The sequence below is a fragment of the Oncorhynchus nerka genome, linkage group LG17 (assembly GCF_034236695.1).
Source record: "Oncorhynchus nerka isolate Pitt River linkage group LG17, Oner_Uvic_2.0, whole genome shotgun sequence".
Classification (NCBI taxonomy): Eukaryota; Metazoa; Chordata; class Actinopteri; order Salmoniformes; family Salmonidae; genus Oncorhynchus; species Oncorhynchus nerka.
Genome location: NC_088412.1, coordinates 10,788,129 through 10,811,437, shown reverse-complemented (window position 1 = coordinate 10,811,437; position 23,309 = coordinate 10,788,129). Strand labels below are relative to the sequence as shown.

Genomic DNA, 23,309 nt, shown 5'->3' with positions numbered 1-23,309 from the left:
AATCTTTTTAGTTTCCTGGTGGAGAATAGGCTTTGTCGTGCCCTCTTCACGACTGTCTTGGTGTGTTTGGACCATTCTAGTTTGTTGTTGATGTGGACACCAAGGAACTTGAAGCTCTCAACCTGCTCCACTACAGCCTCGTCGATGAGAATGGGGGCGTGCTCGGTCCTCCTTTTCCTGTAGTCCACAATCATCTTCTTAGTCTTGGTTACGTTGAGGGATAGGTTGTTGTCCTGGCACCACACAGCCAGGTCTCTGACCTCCTCCCTATAGGCTGCCTCGTCGTTGATCAGGCCTACCACTGTTGTGTTGTCTGCAAACTTAATGATGGTGTTGGAGTCGTGCCTAGCCATGCAGTCTTGGGTGAACAGGGAGTACAGGAGGGGACTGAGCACGCACCCCTGGGGAGCTCCAGTGTTGAGGATCAGCGTGGCAGATGTGTTGCTACCTACCCTCACCACCTGGGGGCGGCCCGTCAGGAAGTCCAGGATCCAGTTGCAGAGGGAGGTGTTTAGTCCCAGCATCCTTAGCTTAGTGATGAGCTTTGAGGGTACTATGGTGTTGAACGCTGAGCTGTAGCCAATGAATAGCATTCTCACATAAGTGTTCCTTTTGTCCAGGTGGGAAAGGGCAGTGTGGAGTGCAATAGAGATTGTATCATCTGTGGATCTGTTGGGGCGGTATTCAAATTGGAGTGGGTCTAAGGTTTCTGGGATAATGGTGTTGTGAAAAATGTGGAGAAAGTCAAGGGGTCTGAATACTTTCCGAATGCACTGTAAGTACGTAAACATATTCCTGAGTGTGTACCCAACATTTTCATAGCAATGTGGCTTTTCTCAAGTGATTTTATGCTCCAGGTCTTATTTGGACATTTTCTCCTGCAAATACTATTGTTGCATTTACACAGGCAGCCCAATTCTGATGTTTTCCCACCAAATTGGTCTTCTGACCAATCACATCAGATATTTTCACATCAAATCTGTTCTGATTGCTCAAAAGACCAATTAGTTAAAACAAATATCAGAATTGGGCTGATGGTGTAAACGCAGTCGATGTGATCTCTACTCAAGGATAAATATAGTGGAATATGGGATAAGCAAACTGACATTTGAAGACCTACATTCTTCACAATAAAAAAAAATGTAGCTCATATTATGGAACGCCAGTAGCCATTAAAATAAATATAATATTGAATGATACTGGAGACAAATATAGTCAATCTCATTTGCATAGAATACCACATTTATTTTCCTTCTACTTTCAGTCGTCAAACAGTAACAACTCATTTTGTTGACACATTTATTTTGAAGATAAAATTTAATTCATTGTAGATTTGGAAAAAATGAAGTATGCTGGTAAAACATTTTGGAACTCAGAACATTCTTACAGTGAAGGGAACTCAAGGATCAGTTTCTTGTCTTATTGATCAGTTTCTTGTCTTATTGATCAGTTTCGAGGAATCGTCGAAGGAATTCTAACGAGGAGAAAAAAAAACATATCGAGATCAGATGTTCGTGTTCTTCGTCAAACCATTCAACACTTCTTCCAGAATCTTCTTTGTGTGCAGCGGGCAACACAAGGGTGGTTTTCATTGGATGGCTTTGGGCAGTAGAATAGGTCATAGGTCATGCTCCGAGGTGGATGAATCGAGCAGAGCTGAGAGGGAATGGGAAGGACAGTGGATGTCCCCAATATAAGGGCACTACTTGAACAGGTCGCCGTTTGAGACTCAGCAGTCGGTTGGTGTCACATGAAGTCCTCGTAGTCTTGTGCGTAACCTCCATCGAACTCTCCGTAGTCCGCTAGGTCATCCTTCATCTTGGCCTTCATCCCTCCGGCAGCAACCACGCCTTTCTTTTTCTTCTTTCCTTTATTCAGCTGCTGTTGGAAATAAAGAGGGGATGATTAGCATTGACTTATATCACAGGAATACAATTTTAATTAGGGTCGTGTTCATTAGGGCAAGCAATAGAAAACGTTACAAAACATTTTGCAATGGAGAAATTTAAAAATAAAAAAAATTAGTAGTAGCTCTTTCACTGTTCCAGTCTGTTTTCTTCTGTTTGATGCCTAATGAACAGGACCCGGATAAGACTGATTACAAGCCCCAAAAAAGTGTACTTTTCTGTCATTTGAAAAGACCACCTACCTTTTCCTGTTTCTGTTTCTCACTTAGTAATACTGTAAGGGAGTTGCTGACCTTTTTTAGGTCTTCTACCTCCACTGTAACATAAGAGGTGCACAGTTAAAAAAACATATATATTTCATATAATACAGTACCCACTGACAGTTGATATGATTTGACTAATAACATTGGTTAATTTCTAAAAATGTATATTATTACAATGGATTATTATTAAACGAATACTCACATGAGAGACAGAGGTCTCGAAACAAGGACTCTAGGAAAGCGGAATAGTGTATGGAACTCTCAAACGGTGTTATCTTGTCTTTTAGCAACTTTTCAAAATCTGTAAAGTCATCTTTAGAAGAGGGGCTTACAGCGTCAATTCCTTTTACATTGTTGACGACACCTGATTTGGGAAGAAAAATAATAATATTTCAGCACTATGATATTAAATGTTTCTAACTGACAACTTGTGTTGCCAATGTATAAAAAAAATTTTTTTAAATTTAAAAACTTTATACTTCTAGCAAAATGGCTGGTTTTAATCACAGATTCTCTATAAAGCTTTTTATGGCTCTGGAATGTGTAGCCTGTCAACTTTAAAATGTTTATAATACATACAGTGTCTTCAGAAAGTATTCACACCCCTTGACTTTTCCCATATTTTGTTGTGTTGCAGCAAGAATTTAAAACAGATACCTCCATGTCAAAGTGAAATTATGTTTTTCCAAAATGTTTACAAATATTTATTACACTTTGGATGGTGTGTCACTACAAATATACAGGTATCCTTCCTAACTCAGTTGCCAGAGAGGAAGGAAACCTCTCAGAGATTTCACCATGAGGCAAATGGTGACTTTAAAACAGTTAGTTTAATGGCTGTGATAGGAGAACTGAGGATAGATCAACAACATTGTAGTTAATCCATAATACTAACCTAATTAACAGAGTGAAAAGAAGGAAGCCTGTACAGAATACAAATATTCCTAAACATGTATCCTGTTTGCAACAAGGCACTAAAGTAATAATGCAAAAAAATTGTCAAAGCAATTAACTTTTTGTCCTGAACACAGTCTTATGTTTGGGGCAAATCCAATACAACACAATGCTTTAAAAAAATGGAGCTAAGCACAGGCAAAATCCTAGAGGAAAACAAGGTTCAATCTGCTTTCCACCAGACACAAGCAATGGTGCAAAAAATATTTGGGACGTGTAACGGATTTTTTTTAAATGTAATTTAATTTTGCCTTTATTTAACTAGGCAAGTCAGTTAAGAAAAAATTCTTATTTTCAATGACGGCCTACTGGGGAACAGTGGGTTAACTGCCTTGTTCAGGGGCAGAACGACATATTTTTTACCTTGTCAGCTCGGGGATTTGATATAAACAGACAAACAGGTTTTTATATAAAATAGACAAGGCCAAACTTTTCCTTTTCCTCTAATACTGGGATCAGTTTCCCAAAGTCATCTTAAGGCTAAATTCATCATTGGAACTATAGGATCTATGGTTCAAATCATGAACTTAGCCTTAAGATGCTTTTGGGAAACCGGGCCCTGATCTCTTACCAAAAGCATCCTGAGCCAGTAGAAGACCAGTCTCTTCCTGTAGTTTCTCTGCTAGCTCTTCCTCTGGTGTGAGTTCCGTTTCCTCTTCCTGTAGTTTCTCTGCTAGCTCTTCCTCTGGTGTGAGTTCCTTTTTCTCTTCCTGTAGTTTCTCTGCTAGCTCCTCCTCTGGTGTGAGTTCTGTCTCATTAGTTTCCTCTAACTACCAAGCAATAAATTAGAAATAGTATACTTTCAAATCCAGCAGACAATGACTTGTCAGTCATGGACACTTTAGGCTATACACTGAGTATACAAAACATTAAGGACACCTTCCTAACACTAAGTTGCGCACGTCCCTTGGGTGGTGGACGATTCTTGATACACACGGTAAACTGTTGAGCATGAAACAACCAGCAACGTTGCAGTTCTTGACACAAAACGGTGCTCCTGGTACCTACTACCATACCATGTTCAAAGGCACTTAAATATTTTGTCTTGCCCATTCACCCTCTGAATGGCACACAATCCATGTCTCAATGGTCAAGGCTTAAAAATCCTTCTTTAACCTGTGACATCAATAAGGGATCATATCTTTCACCTGGATTCACCTGGTCAGTCTATGTCATGGAAAGAGCAGGTGTCCTTAATGTTTTGTATGCTCAGTGTATATATACACACACACACATTGTGAAGCCCTTCGGGAGGATTTGAGGTTTAATCTGAGTCTGGAAAACTAAAAAATAAACAGTCTCTGGGAATACCGGATGTACAGTGTAATGATTTGTACCCAATCCAAATGATAAAGACAATTAAAATCATCAAGGCATCCCAAATTTGCTCATATTTATGGAAGCAAAGGTCAAGTTTCTGCTGAATTTTGAGAAGCAAACCAGCAGTCGCAGTAGCTGGATTGGTTACAGTGGCTACTATCATGTACTCCATAGCAACGACAAGCAGAAATCCCAGTATGCAAGGCACTTACCCTCTTTCTCAACTCTTCTTGTTTTTTTCGTTGTAAACTTTCTTTTTCTTTGATTTTTTCCGCTAATTTCTTCTTTTCTGAACGTTTTGTCTCTGCTACAAAATAAAAGAAAACGGAAAAGAATTTGATTTAATTTGAACTTGTATTAATATAATAGGAACTCACTGATTCAAGTCATGCGGTTTAAATACCTGCTTTTTTCTCTTCTGCCTTCTTCAATTCCTCCTCTTCATCATCCCAGTTATCCTACAAAGAGAACACAGGGTTATGGGAAAAATGGATGTATGCTTCAGAATGTTGCGTCCAGTCATGGATCTAGCTTTTAGTTACAACCAAAGCCATCACTATTTAGCTTATTCATTGTTCACCATTGGTAAATGCAGTCTGAAACGCAGTCTGAAACGCAGTCTGAAACGCAGTCTGAAACCAAATGACTGCAAAATCATGTAAAAAAATGTTCCTTACAAGCAGGAATGTTGAATAGAACTACATTTGAACTTACTCTTTCGGTTAGTCCTTCCGGATGGTCAATTTTAGACAGAATATCCAAACCAACTTTTTAAGAGTGCTGAAATTCAAACTGAAAGTTAAATGATCAGCAAACACCTTCTGACGTCAGTCTCGTGCACGTGCCTTCGGTCATGCGCAAACACACGTGTGTACGAGATGCACACATAGTAAAACTTAAGTCAGTTGGTGTTTACATGGTTTTGAGCATTGTGACAGTTGATAGAAAATGTCAACTTCAGTACTGATGCTCAAAAAAGTTGGGTAAACAAATACTTTTCTGGGGGATATTTTGTACAAAATTATAAACCTTCAGGCCTCCCGGGTGGTGCAGTGGTTAAGGGCGCTGTACTGCAGCGCCAGCTGTGCCACCAGAGACTCTGGGTTCGTGCCCAGGCTCTGTCGTAACCGGCCGCGACCGGGAGATCCGTGGGGCGACGCACAATTGCAGTCATTCCTTTTTAGGACGTATATACCAACTCATTTTGTTATTAATTAAATCAGACTGATATGCTAGCACCATTTGGGCTATCTACTGAAGTTAACCAGTACAGTAAATCAAAATTCACAAGGCACTCGCACATACGGGTTTCTTCTCTTTTTTCTTACCAGTACACTGATCTACCTACCTCATCCCCATTTTTTGTTTCTATTTACTTTCCTGCTCTTTTGCACACAAGTATCACTACTTGCACATCATCATCTGCTCATTTATCACTCCGGTGTTAATCTGCTAAACTGTAATTACTCCGCTACTATGGCCTGTTTATTGCCTTACCTCCTCACTCTGTACACTTTCTTTTTCCCCCTATTGTTTCATTGACTGTAAGCTTGTTTATTCCATGTGTAACTCTCTGTTGTTGTTTGTGTCTCACTGCTTTCCTTTACCTTTGCCAGGCAGCAGGGTAGCCTAATGGTTAGAGCGTTGGACTAGTAACCGGAAGGTTGCAAGTTCAAATCCCGAGCTGACAAGGTACAAATCTGTCGTTCTGCAGTTAACCCACTGTTCCTAGGCCGTCATTGAAAATAAGAATTTGTTCTAAACTGACTTGCCTGGTTAAATAAAGGTTTAAAAAAAATGTATTGCCTACTTGGTGAAATAAAAAAATGTGAACCTCAGTAACAGGTGTCACATACGGTGCTTATTCCTGACAGCTAAATTACATAACTAGATAGCTTCTAAACTAGCAATAGAATGACAGACAGATGTAGCTAATCATTAGCAGGCCAATAGTGCATAGCTGTCGAGTAACGGTAGCCAATGGACTCATCAAGACCTACCTTGCTAGCTGTCATCCTAGGGTGGCTAGCTAGTTAACACTGTCACAAGTAGAGCAACATCGTTAGTAAAGTCAGCGGGCCTGTCATGCCAAATAGAGTCGAGGTCACACAGGTCATATATTAGTGGATGACGGGTCGAGGTCATATATTAGTGGATGACGGGTCGAGGTCACACCGGTTATATATTAGTGGATGACGGGTCGAGGTCACACCGGTCATATATTAGTGGATGACGGGTCGAGGTCACACCGGTCATATATTAGTGGATGACGGGTCGAGGTCACACCGGTCATATATTAGTGGATGACGGGTCGAGGTCATATATTAGTGGACGACAGGTCGAGGTCACACAGGTCATATATTAGTGGATGACGGGTCGAGGTCATATATTAGTGGACGACAGGTCGAGGTCACACAGGTCATATATTAGTGGATGACGGGTCGAGGTCACACCGGTCATATATTAGTGGATGACGGGTCGAGGTCACACCGGTCATATATTAGTGGATGACGGGTCGAGGTCACACCGGTCATATATTAGTGGATGACGGGTCGAGGTCACACCGGTCATTTATTAGTGGATGACGGGTCGAGGTCACACCGGTCATTTATTATGGACGACAGGTCGAGGTCATTTATTATGGACGACAGGTCGAGGTAATTTATTATGGACGACAGGTCGAGGTCACACAGGTCATATATTAGTGGATGACGGGTCGAGGTCACACCGGTCATTTATTATGGACGACAGGTCGAGGTCACACCGGTCATTTATTATGGACGACAGGTCGAGGTCACACCGGTCATTTATTAGTGGACGACGGGTCGAGGTCACACCAGTCATTTATTAGTGGATGACGGTTCGAGGTCACACCGGTCATTTATTATGGACGACGCTGTCACAAGTAGAGCAACATCGTTAGTAAAGTCAGCGGGCCTGTCATGCCAAATAGAGTCCCCCCCTATTGGCACAGATAGAACAATGAGACATAGACACGGTTTTAGTGGGTTATTAACATGTGATGCCCGTCTGTGGTATTCATATATTAGTGGATGACGGGTCGAGGTCACACAGGTCATATATTAGTGGATGACGGGTCGAGGTCACACAGGTCATATATTAGTGGATGACGGGTCGAGGTCACACCGGTCATTTATTATGGACGACAGGTCGAGGTCACACCGGTCATTTATTAGTGGATGACGGGTCGAGGTCACACCGGTCATTTATTAGTGGATGACGGGTCGAGGTCACACCGGTCATTTATTAGTGGACGACGGGTCGAGGTCACACCGGTCATTTATTAGTGGATGACGGGTCGAGGTCACACCGGTCATTTATTAGTGGATGACGGGTCGAGGTCACACCGGTCATTTATTATGGACAACGGGTCGAGGTTAACGGGTCGAGGTCACACCGGTCATTTATTAGTGGACGACGGGTCGAGGTCACACCGGTCATTTATTAGTGGATGACGGGTCGAGGTCACACCGGTCATTTATTAGTGGATGACGGGTCGAGGTCACACCGGTTATATATTAGTGGATGACGGGTCGAGGTCACACCGGTCATTTATTATGGACGACAGGTCGAGGTCACACCGGTCATATATTAGTGGATGACGGGTCGAGGTCACATCAGTCATTTATTATGGACGACAGGTCGAGGTCACACCAGTCATTTATTATGGACGACAGGTCGAGGTCACACCGGTCATTTAGTAGTGGATGACGGGTCGAGGTCACACCGGTCATTTATTAGTGGATGACGGGTCGAGGTCACACCGGTCATATATTAGTGGATGACGGGTCGAGGTCACACAGGTCATATATTAGTGGACGACGGGTCGAGGTCACACCGGTCATTTATTATGGACGACGGGTCGAGGTCACACCGGTCATTTATTATGGACGACAGGTCGAGGTCACACAGGTCATATATTAGTGGATGACGGGTCGAGGTCACACCGGTCATTTATTATGGACGACGGGTCGAGGTCACACCGGTCATTTATTATGGACAACAGGTCGAGGTCACACCGGTCATTTATTAGTGGACGACGGGTCGAGGTCACACCGGTCATTTATTAGTGGACGACGGGTCGAGGTCACACCGGTCATTTATTATGGACGACGGGTCGAGGTCACACCGGTCATTTATTATGGACGACGGGTCGAGGTCACACCGGTCATTTATTATGGACGACGGGTCGAGGTCACACCGGTCATTTATTAGTGGATGACGGGTCGAGGTCACACCGGTCATTTATTAGTGGATGACGGGTCGAGGTCACACCGGTCATTTATTAGTGGATGACGGGTCGAGGTCACACCGGTCATTTATTAGTGGACGACGGGTCGAGGTCACACCGGTCATTTATTAGTGGACGACGGGTCGAGGTCACACCGGTCATTTATTAGTGGACGACGGGTCGAGGTCACACCGGTCATTTATTAGTGGATGACGGGTCGAGGTCACACCGGTCATTTATTAGTGGATGACGGGTCGAGGTCACACCGGTCATTTATTAGTGGATGACGGGTCGAGGTCACACCGGTCATTTATTAGTGGATGACGGGTCGAGGTCACACCGGTCATTTATTATGGACGACGGGTCGCACCAGTCTGAGACACCTACCTTCCCCAGACCTGGGTCCCCATGATGTCCTCCATGATCAACCACCCGCCAAGATCCCACTTTTCATTACAATTACCTACAGCTACTGTTAATGTCATGTTGTATAATGTAATCTGCTAAGGGACCTGTGCTCGACATATCATCCTGGACACAGTGAGATGCACTACATACACTAGCACTGTAAACACTCCAAGAGGGAAGAGAACAGCTGTGCCTAGACTACAATCTCCCTCTTCAAGTCCACCTCCTGAGACTGGCTGCCTGTCGAGGTGACCGGCAGAACAACCTGTAGCATCCACCTCTCCTCCGTCCCACACACCAGAACTGAGATAAAACCCATGCCCTACTTCTGCCAAGACCATCCCCCAAATCATATTATGTACATGTCATTCATACTTCTGTTTTTTCAACTAAATGGAATTGTATTGTTTGTGTTGATGTTAGCCTATACTTATTCATTTCAGTCTATAGCTGTATAATGGTATTGTATTGTTTTTCTTTGCTATTGTGAAAGTACCGTTTACCTTTAATGTTGTTGAAATGTTAAGGTACCCAAAAGTAGTTCAAAGTAATGTTTTCATTAAATAAGTTTTGTTTACATTGTAGGGATGAAAATAAAGTCATTTTGGCTGTAATGCTCTCCAAAATTTAGCTCAGGCCTGGGCAATTCCAGTCCTCCAGCCTGATTGGCGTCACCCCCCCTAGCAAACACACCTGATTTAAACTAATTGCATTTTTTAATGATTAGTTAATTATTGGAGTTCGGTGTGTTAGCTGGGGCTTGCGCAAAAGTGTGACACCAATCAGGCCCCACCCTAGAGGACTGGAGTTGCCCAGGCCTGGATTCGCTCATCACGCCGTTGATATAGCAACGGAAGCGAATAGCTTCTCGAATGTCATTGTGACGCAGGGGGGGAACACTATTTGGCATGACAGGCCGAATGTTCTGGACACTTTTTCCGAGTCTGTCCTATTCCTGAATTGTCACTTTAGGCTAACTTTGGTTAGATAGCCAGTGTTATGTAGTTAACACTACTATCATCATATGTACTGATCTAGTTTAGGATGCGAAGAGGATGCTTAGATTATTAGATTAGATGCTCTTGAAATCAACTACGGTGTATGTGGTTGCTAGCTAACGTTAGCCTGCTATCGTTACCTTGATATCCTCATCCTCATCCTCGCCTTCCCATTTGTCTGCCACAACAGCCTTCTTGGCCCCGATTGCGGGCTCGTCCGGATCGAAAGTGTCAGCATCTAAGACAACAACAAAAATACACATGTTACAAATGTCAACTAGCATCTCTTGTATTTTTAATTGGCAATGTTTCGGTAAACTTGAAGAATGCTCCATTCCCACACAAGGGGATTGGATTCTTACCCCATGAATCTCCCTCCGCCATATTTGCCTGTGTATCTGATCAGAACGAATTCCGTGGGTGTACAATCGGTAACTGGCTCTTTGGTTCCGAGAGAGAATGATGCACACACCGACGTGCGCTGTCATGCTCCCATTATTATTCTCCAGTCATTGCTGCTCTAATGATTATTATTCAGTCATTGCTTTCCCATATTTAGTGGCAACAAAGCATCATTCGTTCAAGCCAAAACATAATGTCAGTTATTTAATTTCAGAATATCCATTAAAATAGTAATTTTTAGACCTTTTGAATATAGATGTCACCAATTCGCAGTGGTGTAAAGTACTTACGTAAAAATACTTTAAAGTACTACTTAAATAGTGTTTTGGGGTATCTGTACTTTACTATTTATATTTTTTGACAACTTTTATTTTTACTTCACCACATTCCTAAAGAAAATGGGAAAAATTTTACTCCATACATTTTCCCTGACACAAAAATTCTGGTTACATTTTGACACGAAAATGGTCCAATTCACACACTTATCAAGAGAACATACCTGGTCATCCCTACTGCCTCTGATCTGACGGACTCACGAAACACGTGCTTTGTTTTTCAATTATGTCTGAGTGTTGGAGTGTGACCCTGGCTATCCATAAATATATAAAAACACAAGATAATTGTGCCTTCTGATTTGCTTAATATAAGGAGTTTTTTTTATTATTCACACGTTTACTTTTGATACTTATGTATATTTAAAACTAAATACATTTCAACTTTTACTCAAGTAGTATTTTACTGGGTGACTTTCACTTTTAGTTGAGTCATTTTCTATTAAGGTATCTTTACTTTTACTCAAGTATGAGATTTGAGTACTTTTTCTGCCACTGCAAGTGAGGATGCTTGTAGTTTGTTCAGTTCAGTGTTTTGAATAGCAGGATAATGTAGTAGGCTACACATTACCGGTTGGCATGGCCAAGTTCATTTAAATTGTATGGTGTGCAGTGATGCAAAAATACATTAAGGTACCACTTAATTCGTTGTTTTTTTGGCATCTGTTCTTTGCTATTTTTATATTTGACAACATTTACTTCACTACATTCCTAATGAAAATAATATACTTCTTACTCCATACATTTTCCCTGACACCCAAAAGTACTTGTTATATTTTGAATGCTTAGCAGCACAGGAAAATGGTTCAATTCACACATTTATCAAGAGAACATCCCTGATCATCTCTACTGCCTCTGATCTGGCAGACTCACTAAACAGAGAACATCCCTGGTCATCTCTACTGCCTCTGATCTGGTGGACTCACTAAACAGAGAACATCCCTGGTCATCTCTACTGCCTCTGATCTGGCAGACTCACTAAACAGAGAACATCCCTGGTCATCCCTACTGCCTCTGATCTGGAGGACTCACTAAACAGAGAACATCCCTGGTCATCTCTACTGCCTCTGATCTGGCAGATTCACTAAACAGAGAACATCCCTGGTCATCTCTACTGCCTCTGATCTGGCGGACTCACTAAACAGAGAACATCCCTGATCATCTCTACTGCCTCTGATCTGGCGGACTCACTAAACAGAGAACATCCCTGGTCATCTCTACTGCCTCTGATCTGGCGGACTCACTAAACAGAGAACATCCCTGGTCATCTCTACTGCCTCTGATCTGGCAGACTCACTAAACAGAGAACATCCCTGGTCATCCCTACTGCCTCTGATCTGGAGGACTCACTAAACAGAGAACATCCCTGGTCATCTCTACTGCCTCTGATCTGGCAGATTCACTAAACAGAGAACATCCCTGGTCATCTCTACTGCCTCTGATCTGGCGGACTCACTAAACAGAGAACATCCCTGATCATCTCTACTGCCTCTGATCTGGCGGACTCACTAAACAGAGAACATCCCTGATCATCTCTACTGCCTCTGATCTGGCGGACTCACTAAACAGAGAACATCCCTGGTCATCTCTACTGCCTCTGATCTGGAGGACTCACTAAACAGAAAACATCCCTGGTCATCTCTACTGCCTCTGATCTGGCAGACTCACTACAGAGAACATCCCTGGTCATCTCTACTGCCTCTGATCTGGAGGACTCACTAAACAGAGAACATCCCTGGTCATCTCTACTGCCTCTGATCTGGAGGACTCACTAAACAGAGAACATCCCTGGTCATCTCTACTGCCTCTGATCTGGAGGACTCACTAAACAGAGAACATCCCTGGTCATCTCTACTGCCTCTGATCTGGCAGACTCACTAAACAGAGAACATCCCTGGTCATCTCTACTGCCTCTGATCTGGAGGACTCACTAAACAGAGAACATCCCTGGTCATCCCTACTGCCTCTGATCTGGCAGACTCACTAAACAGAGAACATCCCTGGTCATCTCTACTGCCTCTGACCTGGCAGACTCACTAAACAGAGAACATCCCTGGTCATCTCTACTGCCTCTGATCTGGCGACTCACTAAACACAAATGCTTCATTTGTAAATTATACCTAAGTGTTGGCTATCCGTAAAAAAAATAGATTTAAAAAAGTAAAAAATATCTGACAATTACTCAAGTAGTATTTCACTGGGAGACTTTTACTTTTACTGGAGTCATTTTCGATGAATCTATCTTTACTTTTACTCAGGTATGACAATTGGATCCTTTTTCCACCACTGTTGGTGTGTATGCGTAACCAGTGTGAAATGGCTAGCTAGTTTGTATTTGTTATGGATCCCCATTAGCTGATGCCGAAGCAGCAGCTACTCTTCCTGGGGTCCATCAAAATTAAGGGAATTTATAAATTTTTTAAAAACATTACAATACATTCACAGATTTCACAACACATTGTGTGACCTCAGGCCCCTACTCCACCACTACCACATATCTACAGTACTAAATCCATATGTATAGTGGGTATGTTATCATGTGTGTGTATACATGTGTCTGTGCCAATGTTTGTCTTGCTTCATAGTCCCCGCTGTTCCATCAGGTGTTTTAAAATATTTTTTTAAATGTAATTTCACTGCTTGCGTCAGTTACTTGATGTGGAATAGAGTTCCATGTAGTCATGGCTCTATGTAGTACTGTGTGCCTCCCATAGTCTGTTCTGGACTTGAGGACTGTGAAGAGCTGGTTTGTGGTGTTTCAATCGGTGACGCCACTCTCTCTGACACCTTACTCTGACACCTTGCTCTGACACTGAATAAAAATACAAATGCAACATGCAACAATTTCAATGATTTGACCGTTTCAGTTCATATAAAGGAAATCAGTCAATTCATTAGGCCCTAATCTATGGATTTCACATGACCCGGGCACAGCCATGGATGGGCCTGGGAGGGCATAAGCCCACCCACTTGGAGCCAAGCCTAGCCAATCAGAATGAGTTTTCCCCCTCACAAAAGGCTTTATTACAGCGAGAAATCCTCATCGATGTGTGACTTAGCTAGCTGGACTTTTGTTTGAAGTGTGTGCAATGCACACTTGTGGAGGTGGAGGGCTGGAGCGAGCGGGGAATGGCTTGAGAGGGCTGGAGCGAGCGGGGAATGGCTTGAGAGGGCTGGAGCGAGCGGGGAATGGCTTGAGAGGGCTGGAGCGAGCGGAGAATGGCTTGAGAGAGCTGGAGCGAGCGGGGAATGGCTTGAGAGGGCTGGAGCGAGCGGGGAATGGCTTGAGAGGGCTGGAGCGAGCGGGGAATGGCTTGAGAGGGCTGGAGCGAGCGGAGAATGGCTTGAGAGAGCTGGAGCGAGCGGGGAATGGCTTGAGAGAGCTGGAGCGAGCGGGGAATGGCTTGAGAGAGCTGGAGCGAGCGGGGAATGGCTTGAGAGGGCTGGAGCGAGCGGGGAATGGCTTGAGAGGGCTGGAGCGAGCGGGAATGGCTTGAGAGAGCTGGAGCGAGCGGGGAATGGCTTGAGAGGGCTGGAGCGAGCGGGGAATGGCTTGAGAGAGCTGGAGCGAGCGGGGAATGGCTTGAGAGGGCTGGAGCGAGCGGGGAATGGCTTGAGAGAGCTGGAGCGAGCGGGGAATGGCTTGAGAGGGCTGGAGCGAGCGGGGAATGGCTTGAGAGAGCTGGAGCGAGCGGGGAATGGCTTGAGAGGGCTGGAGCGAGCGGGGAATGGCTTGAGAGAGCTGGAGCGAGCGGGGAATGGCTTGAGAGGGCTGGAGCGAGCGGGGAATGGCTTGAGAGGGCTGGAGCGAGCGGGAATGGCTTGAGAGGGCTGGAGCGAGCGGGAATGGCTTGAGAGAGCTGGAGCGAGCGGGGAATGGCTTGAGAGGACTGGAGCGAGCGGGGAATGGCTTGAGAGAGCTGGAGCGAGCGGGGAATGGCTTGAGAGGACTGGAGCGAGCGGGGAATGGCTTGAGAGGGCTGGAGCGAGCGGGGAATGGCTTGAGAGGGCTGGAGCGAGCGGGGAATGGCATCCCTTGAGAGGGCAAGAATGAAATGTATGTAAGGAGACGTGCAGTATTATCATAAGGAGATGTATACTTGGATTACGGAGGAGGAATGGGGGGAAAAAGAGAGGCAGAGGAGGTTGAAGAGAGAAGAGGGAGGAAGAGGTTGAGCTTGAATTGGATAAAAATGTCAAGGATCAGGATAAAAGATGAGTCTGTGACGGTAGGAGTGACATGTTTGGAAACAGTGGACCCTTGCATTTTGGCTGATCCATTTGTGGTTTCAAGGATGGGTGAAAACGAACTTTAGGTGCTGTGGAATCGGTGAAGGTAACCCACAGTCGTCTTGTGATAATGTTTGTGTTTCTGTTGGTCAGAGGGAGGAGGTGCTCCACGTTAAACGAATGGGGGCAAGAGATGTGAATTATTTTGCTCTCAAGAAAATGGCGCCATTGACAGAAGTGATTACTGGAGTAGCGGTGAAAGTGGACCAACGAAAAATCGAATCAAATTTTTTTGGTCACATACACATATTTAACAGATGTTATTGGTCACATATTTAACAGATGTTATTGCGGGTGTAGCAAAATGCTTGTGTTTCTAGCTCCAACAGTGCAGTAATATCTAACTAAATGCTTGTGTTCCTAGCTCCAACAGTGCAGTAGTATCTAACTAAATGCTTGTGTTTCTAGCTCCAACAGTGCAGTAGTATCTAACTAAATGCTTGTGTTTCTAGCTCCAACAGTGCAGTAGTATCTAACTAAATGCTTGTGTTTCTAGCTCCAACAGTGCAGTAGTATCTAACTAAATGCTTGTGTTTCTAGCTCCAGCAGTGCAGTAATATCTAACTAAATGCTTGTGTTTCTAGCTCCAACAGTGCAGTAGTATCTAACTAAATGCTTGTGTTCCTAGCTCCAGCAGTGCAGTAGTATCTAACTAAATGCTTGTGTTCCTAGCTCCAACAGTGCAGTAGTATCTAACTAAATGCTTGTGTTCCTAGCTCCAACAGTGCAGTAGTATCTAACTAAATGCTTGTGTTCCAAGCGCCAACAGTGCAGTAGTATCTAACTAAATGTTTGTGTTCCTAGCTCCAACAGTGCAGTAGTATCTAACTAAATGCTTGTGTTTCTATCTCCAACAGTGCAGTAGTATCTAACTAAATGCTTGTGTTCCTAGCTCCAACAGTGCAGTAGTATCTAACTAAATGCTTGTGTTCCTAGCTCCAACAGTGCAGTAGTATCTAACTAAATGCTTGTGTTCCTAGCTCCAACAGTGCAGTAGTATCTAACTAAATGCTTGTGTTTCTAGCTCCAACAGTGCAGTAGTATCTAACTAAATGCTTGTGTTCCTAGCTCCAACAGTGCAGTAGTATCTAACTAAATGCTTGTGTTTCTAGCTCCAACAGTGCAGTAGTATCTAACTAAATGCTTGTGTTCCTAGCTCCAACAGTGCAGTAGTATCTAACTAAATGCTTGTGTTCCTAGCTCCAACAGTGCAGTAGTATCTAACTAAATGTTTGTGTTCCTAGCTCCAACAGTGCAGTAGTATCTAACTAAATGCTTGTGTTCCTAGCTCCAACAGTGCAGTAGTATCTAACTAAATGCTTGTGTTCCTAGCTCCAACAGTGCAGTAGTATCTAACTAAATGCTTGTGTTCCTAGCTCCAACAGTGCAGTAGTATCTAACTAAATGCTTGTGTTTCTAGCTCCAACAGTGCAGTAGTATCTAACTAAATGCTTGTGTTCCTAGCTCCAACAGTGCAGTAGTATCTAACTAAATGCTTGTGTGTCTAGCTCCAACAGTGCAGTAGTATCTAACTAAATGCTTGTGTTCCTAGCTCCAACAGTGCAGTAGTATCTAACTAAATGCTTGTGTTTCTAGCTCCAACAGTGCAGTAGTATCTAACTAAATGCTTGTGTTTCTAGCTCCAACAGTGCAGTAGTATCTAACTAAATGCTTGTGTTTCTAGCTCCAACAGTGCAGTAGTATCTAACTAAATGCTTGTGTTCCTAGCTCCAACAGTGCAGTAGTATCTAACTAAATGCTTGTGTTTCTAGCTCCAACAGTGCAGTAGTATCTAACTAAATACTTGTGTTCCAAGCTCCAACAGTGCAGTAGTATCTAACTAAATGCTTGTGTTCCAAGCTCCAACAGTGCAGTAGTATCTAACTAAATGCTTGTGTTTCTAGCTCCAACAGTGCAGTAGTATCTAACTAAATGTTTGTGTTTCTAGCTCCAACAGTGCAGTAGTATCTAACTAAATCCAACTTGTGTTCTAAATGCTTGTGTCCAACAGTGCAGTAGTATCTAACTAAATGCTTGTGTTTCCAAGCTCCAACAGTGCAGTAGTATCTAACTAAATGTTTGTTTTCTAGCTCCAACAGTGCAGTAGTATCTAACTAAATGCTTGTGTTTCTAGCTCCAACAGTGCAGTAGTATCTAACTAAATGTTTGTGTTTCTAGCTCCAACAGTGCAGTAGTATCTAACTAAATGTTTGTGTTAGCTCCTAGCTCTAAATGCTTGTGTTTCTAGCTCCAACAGTGCAGTAGTATCTAACTAAATGTTTGTGTTTCTAGCTCCAACAGTGCAGTAGTATCTAACTAAATGCTTGTGTTTCTAGCTCCAACAGTGCAGTAGTATCTAACTAAATGCTTGTGTTTCTAGCTCCAACAGTGCAGTAGTATCTAACAGTAGTATCTAACTAAATGTTTGTGTTTAGCTCCAACAGTGCAGTAGTATCTAACTAAATGCTTGTGTTCCTAGCTCCAACAGTGCAGTAGTATCTAACTAAATGCTTGTGTTCCTCCAACAGTGCTCAACAGTGCAGTAGTATCTAACTAAATGCTTGTGTTCCTAGCTCCAACAGTGCAGTAGTATCTAACTAAATGCTTGTGTTTCTAGCACCAACAGTGCAGTAGTATCTAACTAAATGCTTGTGTTCCTAGCTCCAGCAGTGCAGTAGTATCTAACTAAATGCTTGTGTTCCTAGCACCAACAGTGCAGTAGTATCTAACTAAATGCTTGTGTTCCTAGCTCCAACAGTGCAGTAGTATCTAACTAAATGCTTGTGTTTCTAGCACCAGCAGTGCAGTAGTATCTAACTAAATGCTTGTGTTCCTAGCTCCAACAGTGCAGTAGTATCTAACTAAATGCTTGTGTTCCTAGCACCAACAGTGCAGTAGTATCTAACTAAATGCTTGTGTTTCTAGCTCCAACAGTGCAGTTGTATCTAACTAAATGCTTGTGTTCCTAGCTCCAACAGTGCAGTAGTATCTAACTAAATGCTTGTGTTCCAAGCTCCAACAGTGCAGTAATATCTAACTAAATGCTTGTGTTTCTAGCACCAGCAGTGCAGTAGTATCTAACTAAATGCTTGTGTTTCTAGCTCCAACAGTGCAGTAGTATCTAACTAAATGCTTGTGTTCCTAGCTCCAACAGTGCAGTAGTATCTAACTAAATGCTTGTGTTTCTAGCTCCAACAGTGCAGTAGTATCTAACTAAATGCTTGTGTTTCTAGCTCCAACAGTGCAGTACTATCTAACTAAATGCTTGTGTTTCTAGCTCCAACAGTGCAGTAGTATCTAACTAAATGCTTGTGTTTCTAGCTCCAACAGTGCAGTAGTATCTAACTAAATGCTTGTGTTCCTAGCTCCAACAGTGCAGTAGTATCTAACTAAATGCTTGTGTTTCTAGCTCCAACAGTGCAGTAGTATCTAACTAAATGCTTGTGTTTCTAGCTCCAACAGTGCAGTAGTATCTAACTAAATGCTTGTGTTTCTAGCTCCAACAGTGCAGTAGTATCTAACTAAATGCTTGTGTTCCTAGCTCCAACAGTGCAGTAGTATCTAACTAAATGCTTGTGTTTCTAGCTCCAACAGTGCAGTAGTATCTAACTAAATGCTTGTGTTCCTAGCTCCAACAGTGCAGTAGTATCTAACTAAATGCTTGTGTTTCTAGCTCCAACAGTGCAGTAGTATCTAACTAAATGCTTGTGTTCCTAGCTCCAACAGTGCAGTAGTATCTAACTAAATGCTTGTGTTCCTAGCTCCAACAGTGCAGTAGTATCTAACTAAATGCTTGTGTTTCTAGCTCCAACAGTGCAGTAGTATCTAACTAAATGCTTGTGTTCCTAGCTCCAGCAGTGTAGTAGTATCTAATAATACACAACTATACACACAAATCTAAAAGTAAAATAATGGAATTAAGAAATATATAAATATTAGAACGAGCAATGTCGGAGTGGCACGGCCTAAAATACATTAGAATATAATACAGTATATACATATGAGATGAGTAAAGCAGTATGTAAACATTATTAAAGTGATCAGTGTTCCATTATTAAAGTGATCAGTGTTCCATTATTACAGGGACCAATGATTCCATGTCTATGTACATAGAGACTGCTGCTCTAAGGTGCAGGGCTGAGTAACCGGGTGGTAGCCGGCTAGTGTTTGGCTATTTAACAGTCTGATGGCCTTGAGATGGAGACTGAAAAACAGCTTCTCGGACCCAGCTTTGATGCACGTGTACTGACCTCGCCTTCTGAATGATAGTGGGGTGAACAGGCCGTGGCTCGGTAGTTGATGTCCTTGATCTTTTTGGCCTTCCTGTGACATCGGGTGCTGTGGTGTCCTGAGGGGCAGGCAGTGTGCCCCAGGTGATGCGTTGGGCAGACCGTACCACCCCCTGGAGAGCCCTGCGGTTGCCGTACCAGGCGGTGATACAGCCTGACAGGATGCTCTCAATTGTGCATCTGTAAAAGTTTGTGAGTCTTATGGTGAGATTCACAGTGTTTGTGATGCTTATCGTTTGGTGCGATGCAGACAGGGAGGCGTGAGTGATGAACAACAAAAAAAGTTCTCTCTTCTTTTGAGTTTTGTTGTTGAGTCTTTGCCCGACAAAGTGATGTTAGGATATCAGTTAGCTTTTGTAACCGAATACGTTACATTGTTACATGTGTCAAGCTTACAGGCATGTGGCAGCAGTGTGTAGGAGGGAGGTTTCTAGGTGTGCAGAAGGGCATGAGACAAAGGAATGTGTAGCATTGGGAAAAGAAGTGGTATGAGTTAAATGTAGGGGTGCCCATGGGGCTGGGGTGCCAGGCATGTCCGGTGAGAGAGAGGCAGGTTGAGGTTATCAGGATTAGAGTAGTGTAGAAGTTGTCGTTTGCTGAGGCAGTGAAGAAAGTAGAGGGAGATGGGTCAAGGGTGAGGAATCCTGAGAAGATCCCTGTGAGTAGTAGATCTGTACCAGTACAGAGGGAGGGATCCTGAGAGGAGTGGTGTAAGTAGTAGATCTGTACCAGTACAGAGGGAGGGATCCTGAGAGGAGTGGTGGGAGTAGTAGATCTGTACCAGTACAGAGGGAGGGATCCTGAGAGGAGTGGTGTAAGTAGTAGATCTGTACCAATACAGAGGGAGGGATCCTGAGAGGAGTGGTGTGAGTAGTACTGTACCAGTACAGAGGGAGGGATCCTGAGAGGAGTGGTGTAAGTAGTAGATCTGTACCAGTACAGAGGAGGGATCCTGAGAGGAGTGGTGTAAGTAGTAGATCTGTACCAGTACAGAGGGAGGGATCCTGAGAGGAGTGGTGTGAGTAGTACTGTACCAGTACAGAGGGAGGGATCCTGAGAGGAGTGGTGTGAGTAGTAGATCTGTACCAGTACAGAGGGAGGGATCCTGAGAGGAGTGGTGTGAGTAGTAGATCTGTACCAGTACAGAGGGAGGGATCCTGAGAGGAGTGGTGTAAGTAGTAGATCTGTACCAGTACAGAGGGAGGGATCCTGAGAGGAGTGGTGTGAGTAGTACTGTACCAGTACAGAGGGAGGGATCCTGAGAGGAGGGGTGTGAGTAGTAGATCTGTACCAGTACAGAGGGAGGGATCCTGAGAGGAGTGTTGTGACTAGTAGATCTGTACCAGTACAGAGGGAGGGATCCTGAGAGGAGTGGTGTGAGTAGTAGATCTGTACCAGTACAGAGAGATAAGCCAACAAGTTATATATGTTTCAGTAAGAATGGATTTTTTGACCACTACGCGTTCATCCACCTCTGGCCTGCTCGCCTCCCTACCACTGAGGAAGTACAGTTCCCGCGCAGCCCAGTCAAAACTGTTCGCTGCTCTGGCCCCCCAATGGTGGGACAAACTCCCTCACGACGCCAGGACAGCGGAGTCAATCACCACCTTCCGGAGACACCTGAAACCCCACCTCTTTCAGGAATACCTAGGATAGGATAAAGTAATCCTTCTCACCCCCCTTAAAAGATTTAGATGCACTATTGTAAAGTGGCTGTTCCACTGGATGTCTTAAGGTGAACGCACCAATTTGTAAGTCGCTCTGGATAAGAGCGTCTGCTAAATGACTTAAATGTAATGTAATGTTAAATGTTCTCGGGAGGCTATGTTTGTGCTTTTCTAATAACCAATTTTTGTGTTCATTTAAGTGACTGATTTGAACAAATCCTCACTCTCAGTATCTGCAATTTGTCAGAACACACTTTTGTTTTAAGAATGAAAGGATCTCAGTTAAGGTTTCAGCTTGGAGAGAAGAAGCCTCGTGAGGTATTGGTGGGTCTCATGCACGAATCAAACGTTAATGAATTAATTATGAATGATGAATAAGCTAAATCATGCCTATGTAACGAGACCGTAAGTAGTAGATATCTAATGGGACTGCCCCGATAGAGCTCCTGACAGACGTGTATGACGGTGTATCAAGTTTTGTTGGAACCTCTCCAGTTGACTGTTAATAAACAACGATTCATTTAAGATTGACTTTGAGTGTCCGTGTGTAGAATTTCCACGACAGATGCCTCGAGGGTGACTGTTGTCGGTGTGCACTGGGTCCCTGGTTCAAGTCCCAAGTTGGGGAGAGGAGAGTAACGGAAAAAGTACTGTTTCAATGCATTCGGAAAGTATTCAGACCCCTTCAATTTTTTCAATTTTGATAGGTTACAGCCCTATTCAAAATTAGATTAAATAGCTTTTTCCCCCTCATCAATCTACACACAATACCCCATAATGACAAAGCCAAAAAATATGTTGACTTTAAACAAGTCTGCAAAAATGTATAAACTGAAATGACATTTACATAAGTATTCAGCCCTTTTACTCCCTTTACTCAGTACTTTGTTGAAGCACCTTTGGCAGCCATTACAGCCTTGAGTTTTTCTCTGCAGACCCTCTCAAGCTCTGTCAGGTTGGATGGGGAGTGTCGCTGCACAGCTATTTCCAGAGATGTTCTATCAGGTTCAAGTCTGGGCTCTGACTGGGCCACTCAAGGACATTGAGACTTTTCCCAAAGCCACTCCTGCATTGTCTTGGCTGTGTGCTTAGGGTTGTTGTCCTGTTGGAAGGTGAACCTTCACCCCAGTCTGAGGATCTGAGTGCTCTGAAGCAGGTTTTCAAAAAGGATCTTACTGTAATTTGCTCCGTTCATCTTTCTCCCGATCCTGACTAGTCTCCCAGTCCCTGCTGCTGAAAAACATCCCCACAGCATGATGCTGCCACCACCATGCTTCACCGTAGGGATGGTGCCAGGTTTCCTCCAGACGTGACACTTGGCATTCAGGCCAAAGTGTTCAATATTGGCTTCATCAGACCAGAGAATCTAGTTTCTCATGGTCCGAGAGTCCTTTAGGTGCCTTTTGGCAAACTCCAAGAGGGCTGTCATGGAAGCCATTCTTCATTAAAAGGCACGGCTTCCATCTGGCCACTCTACCATAAAGGCCTGATCTGTGCAGTGCTGCAGAGATGGTTGTTCTTCTGGAAGGTTCTCCCATCTCCACAGAGGAGCTCTGTCACAGTGACCACTGCATTTTTGGTCACCTCCCTGACCAAGGCCCTTCTTCCCCGAACGCAGTTTGGCTGGGCGGCCAGCTCTTGAAAGAGTCCTGGTGGTCCCAAACTTCTTCCATTTAAGAATGATGGAGTCCACTGTGTTCCTGGGGACCTTCAATGCTGCAGAAATGTTTTGGTACCCGTTGAGCTCTACGGACAATTAATTCATCGAAATGGCTTGGTTCAATTTCAAGTCTCATAGCAAAGGGTCCGAATACTTACGTAAGGTATTTAATTTGTTTTTATTTTGAATACATTTGCAAAAATGTATAAATACCCGTTTTTGCTTTGTCATTATGGGGTCTTGTGTGTAGACTGATGAGGGGGATAAAAGTATTTTAATCCATTAAAGGGAAAGGTGGAATCCTATGACGGTGCCACATTGAAAGTCACTGAGCTTTTCAGTACGGGACATTCTGCCAATGTTTGTCTATGGAGATTGCATGGCTGTGCTCAATTGTATACACCGGTCAGCAACAGGTGTGGCTGAAATAGTCAAATCCCACTAATTTGTAGGGGTGTCCACACACACACACACAAAAAAAATACAAATGTGACTAAGAGTATCTTGCTAAATAATGTATGCGTCTCCGCTCATACTGATGCAGTTCAAAAACAAAAACGTAAATCA

General features: G+C 43.5%; 1 protein-coding gene across 1 annotated transcript; it reads right to left on the bottom strand.

The window, feature by feature from the left end:
- Positions 1–1,212: 1,212 nt before the first annotated feature.
- LOC115117273 (eukaryotic translation initiation factor 3 subunit J-A-like) lies at positions 1,213–10,572 on the bottom strand. Its single transcript, XM_029645739.2, has 8 exons — positions 10,465–10,572; positions 10,243–10,340; positions 4,848–4,902; positions 4,657–4,751; positions 3,696–3,894; positions 2,373–2,534; positions 2,150–2,223; positions 1,213–1,881 (listed from the first exon to the last, which is right to left on the bottom strand). Exons 1-8 carry the CDS (start codon positions 10,484–10,486, stop codon positions 1,747–1,749), a joined length of 840 nt encoding a protein of 279 aa, XP_029501599.1. The 5' UTR covers positions 10,487–10,572; the 3' UTR covers positions 1,213–1,746.
- Positions 10,573–23,309: the final 12,737 nt, after the last annotated feature.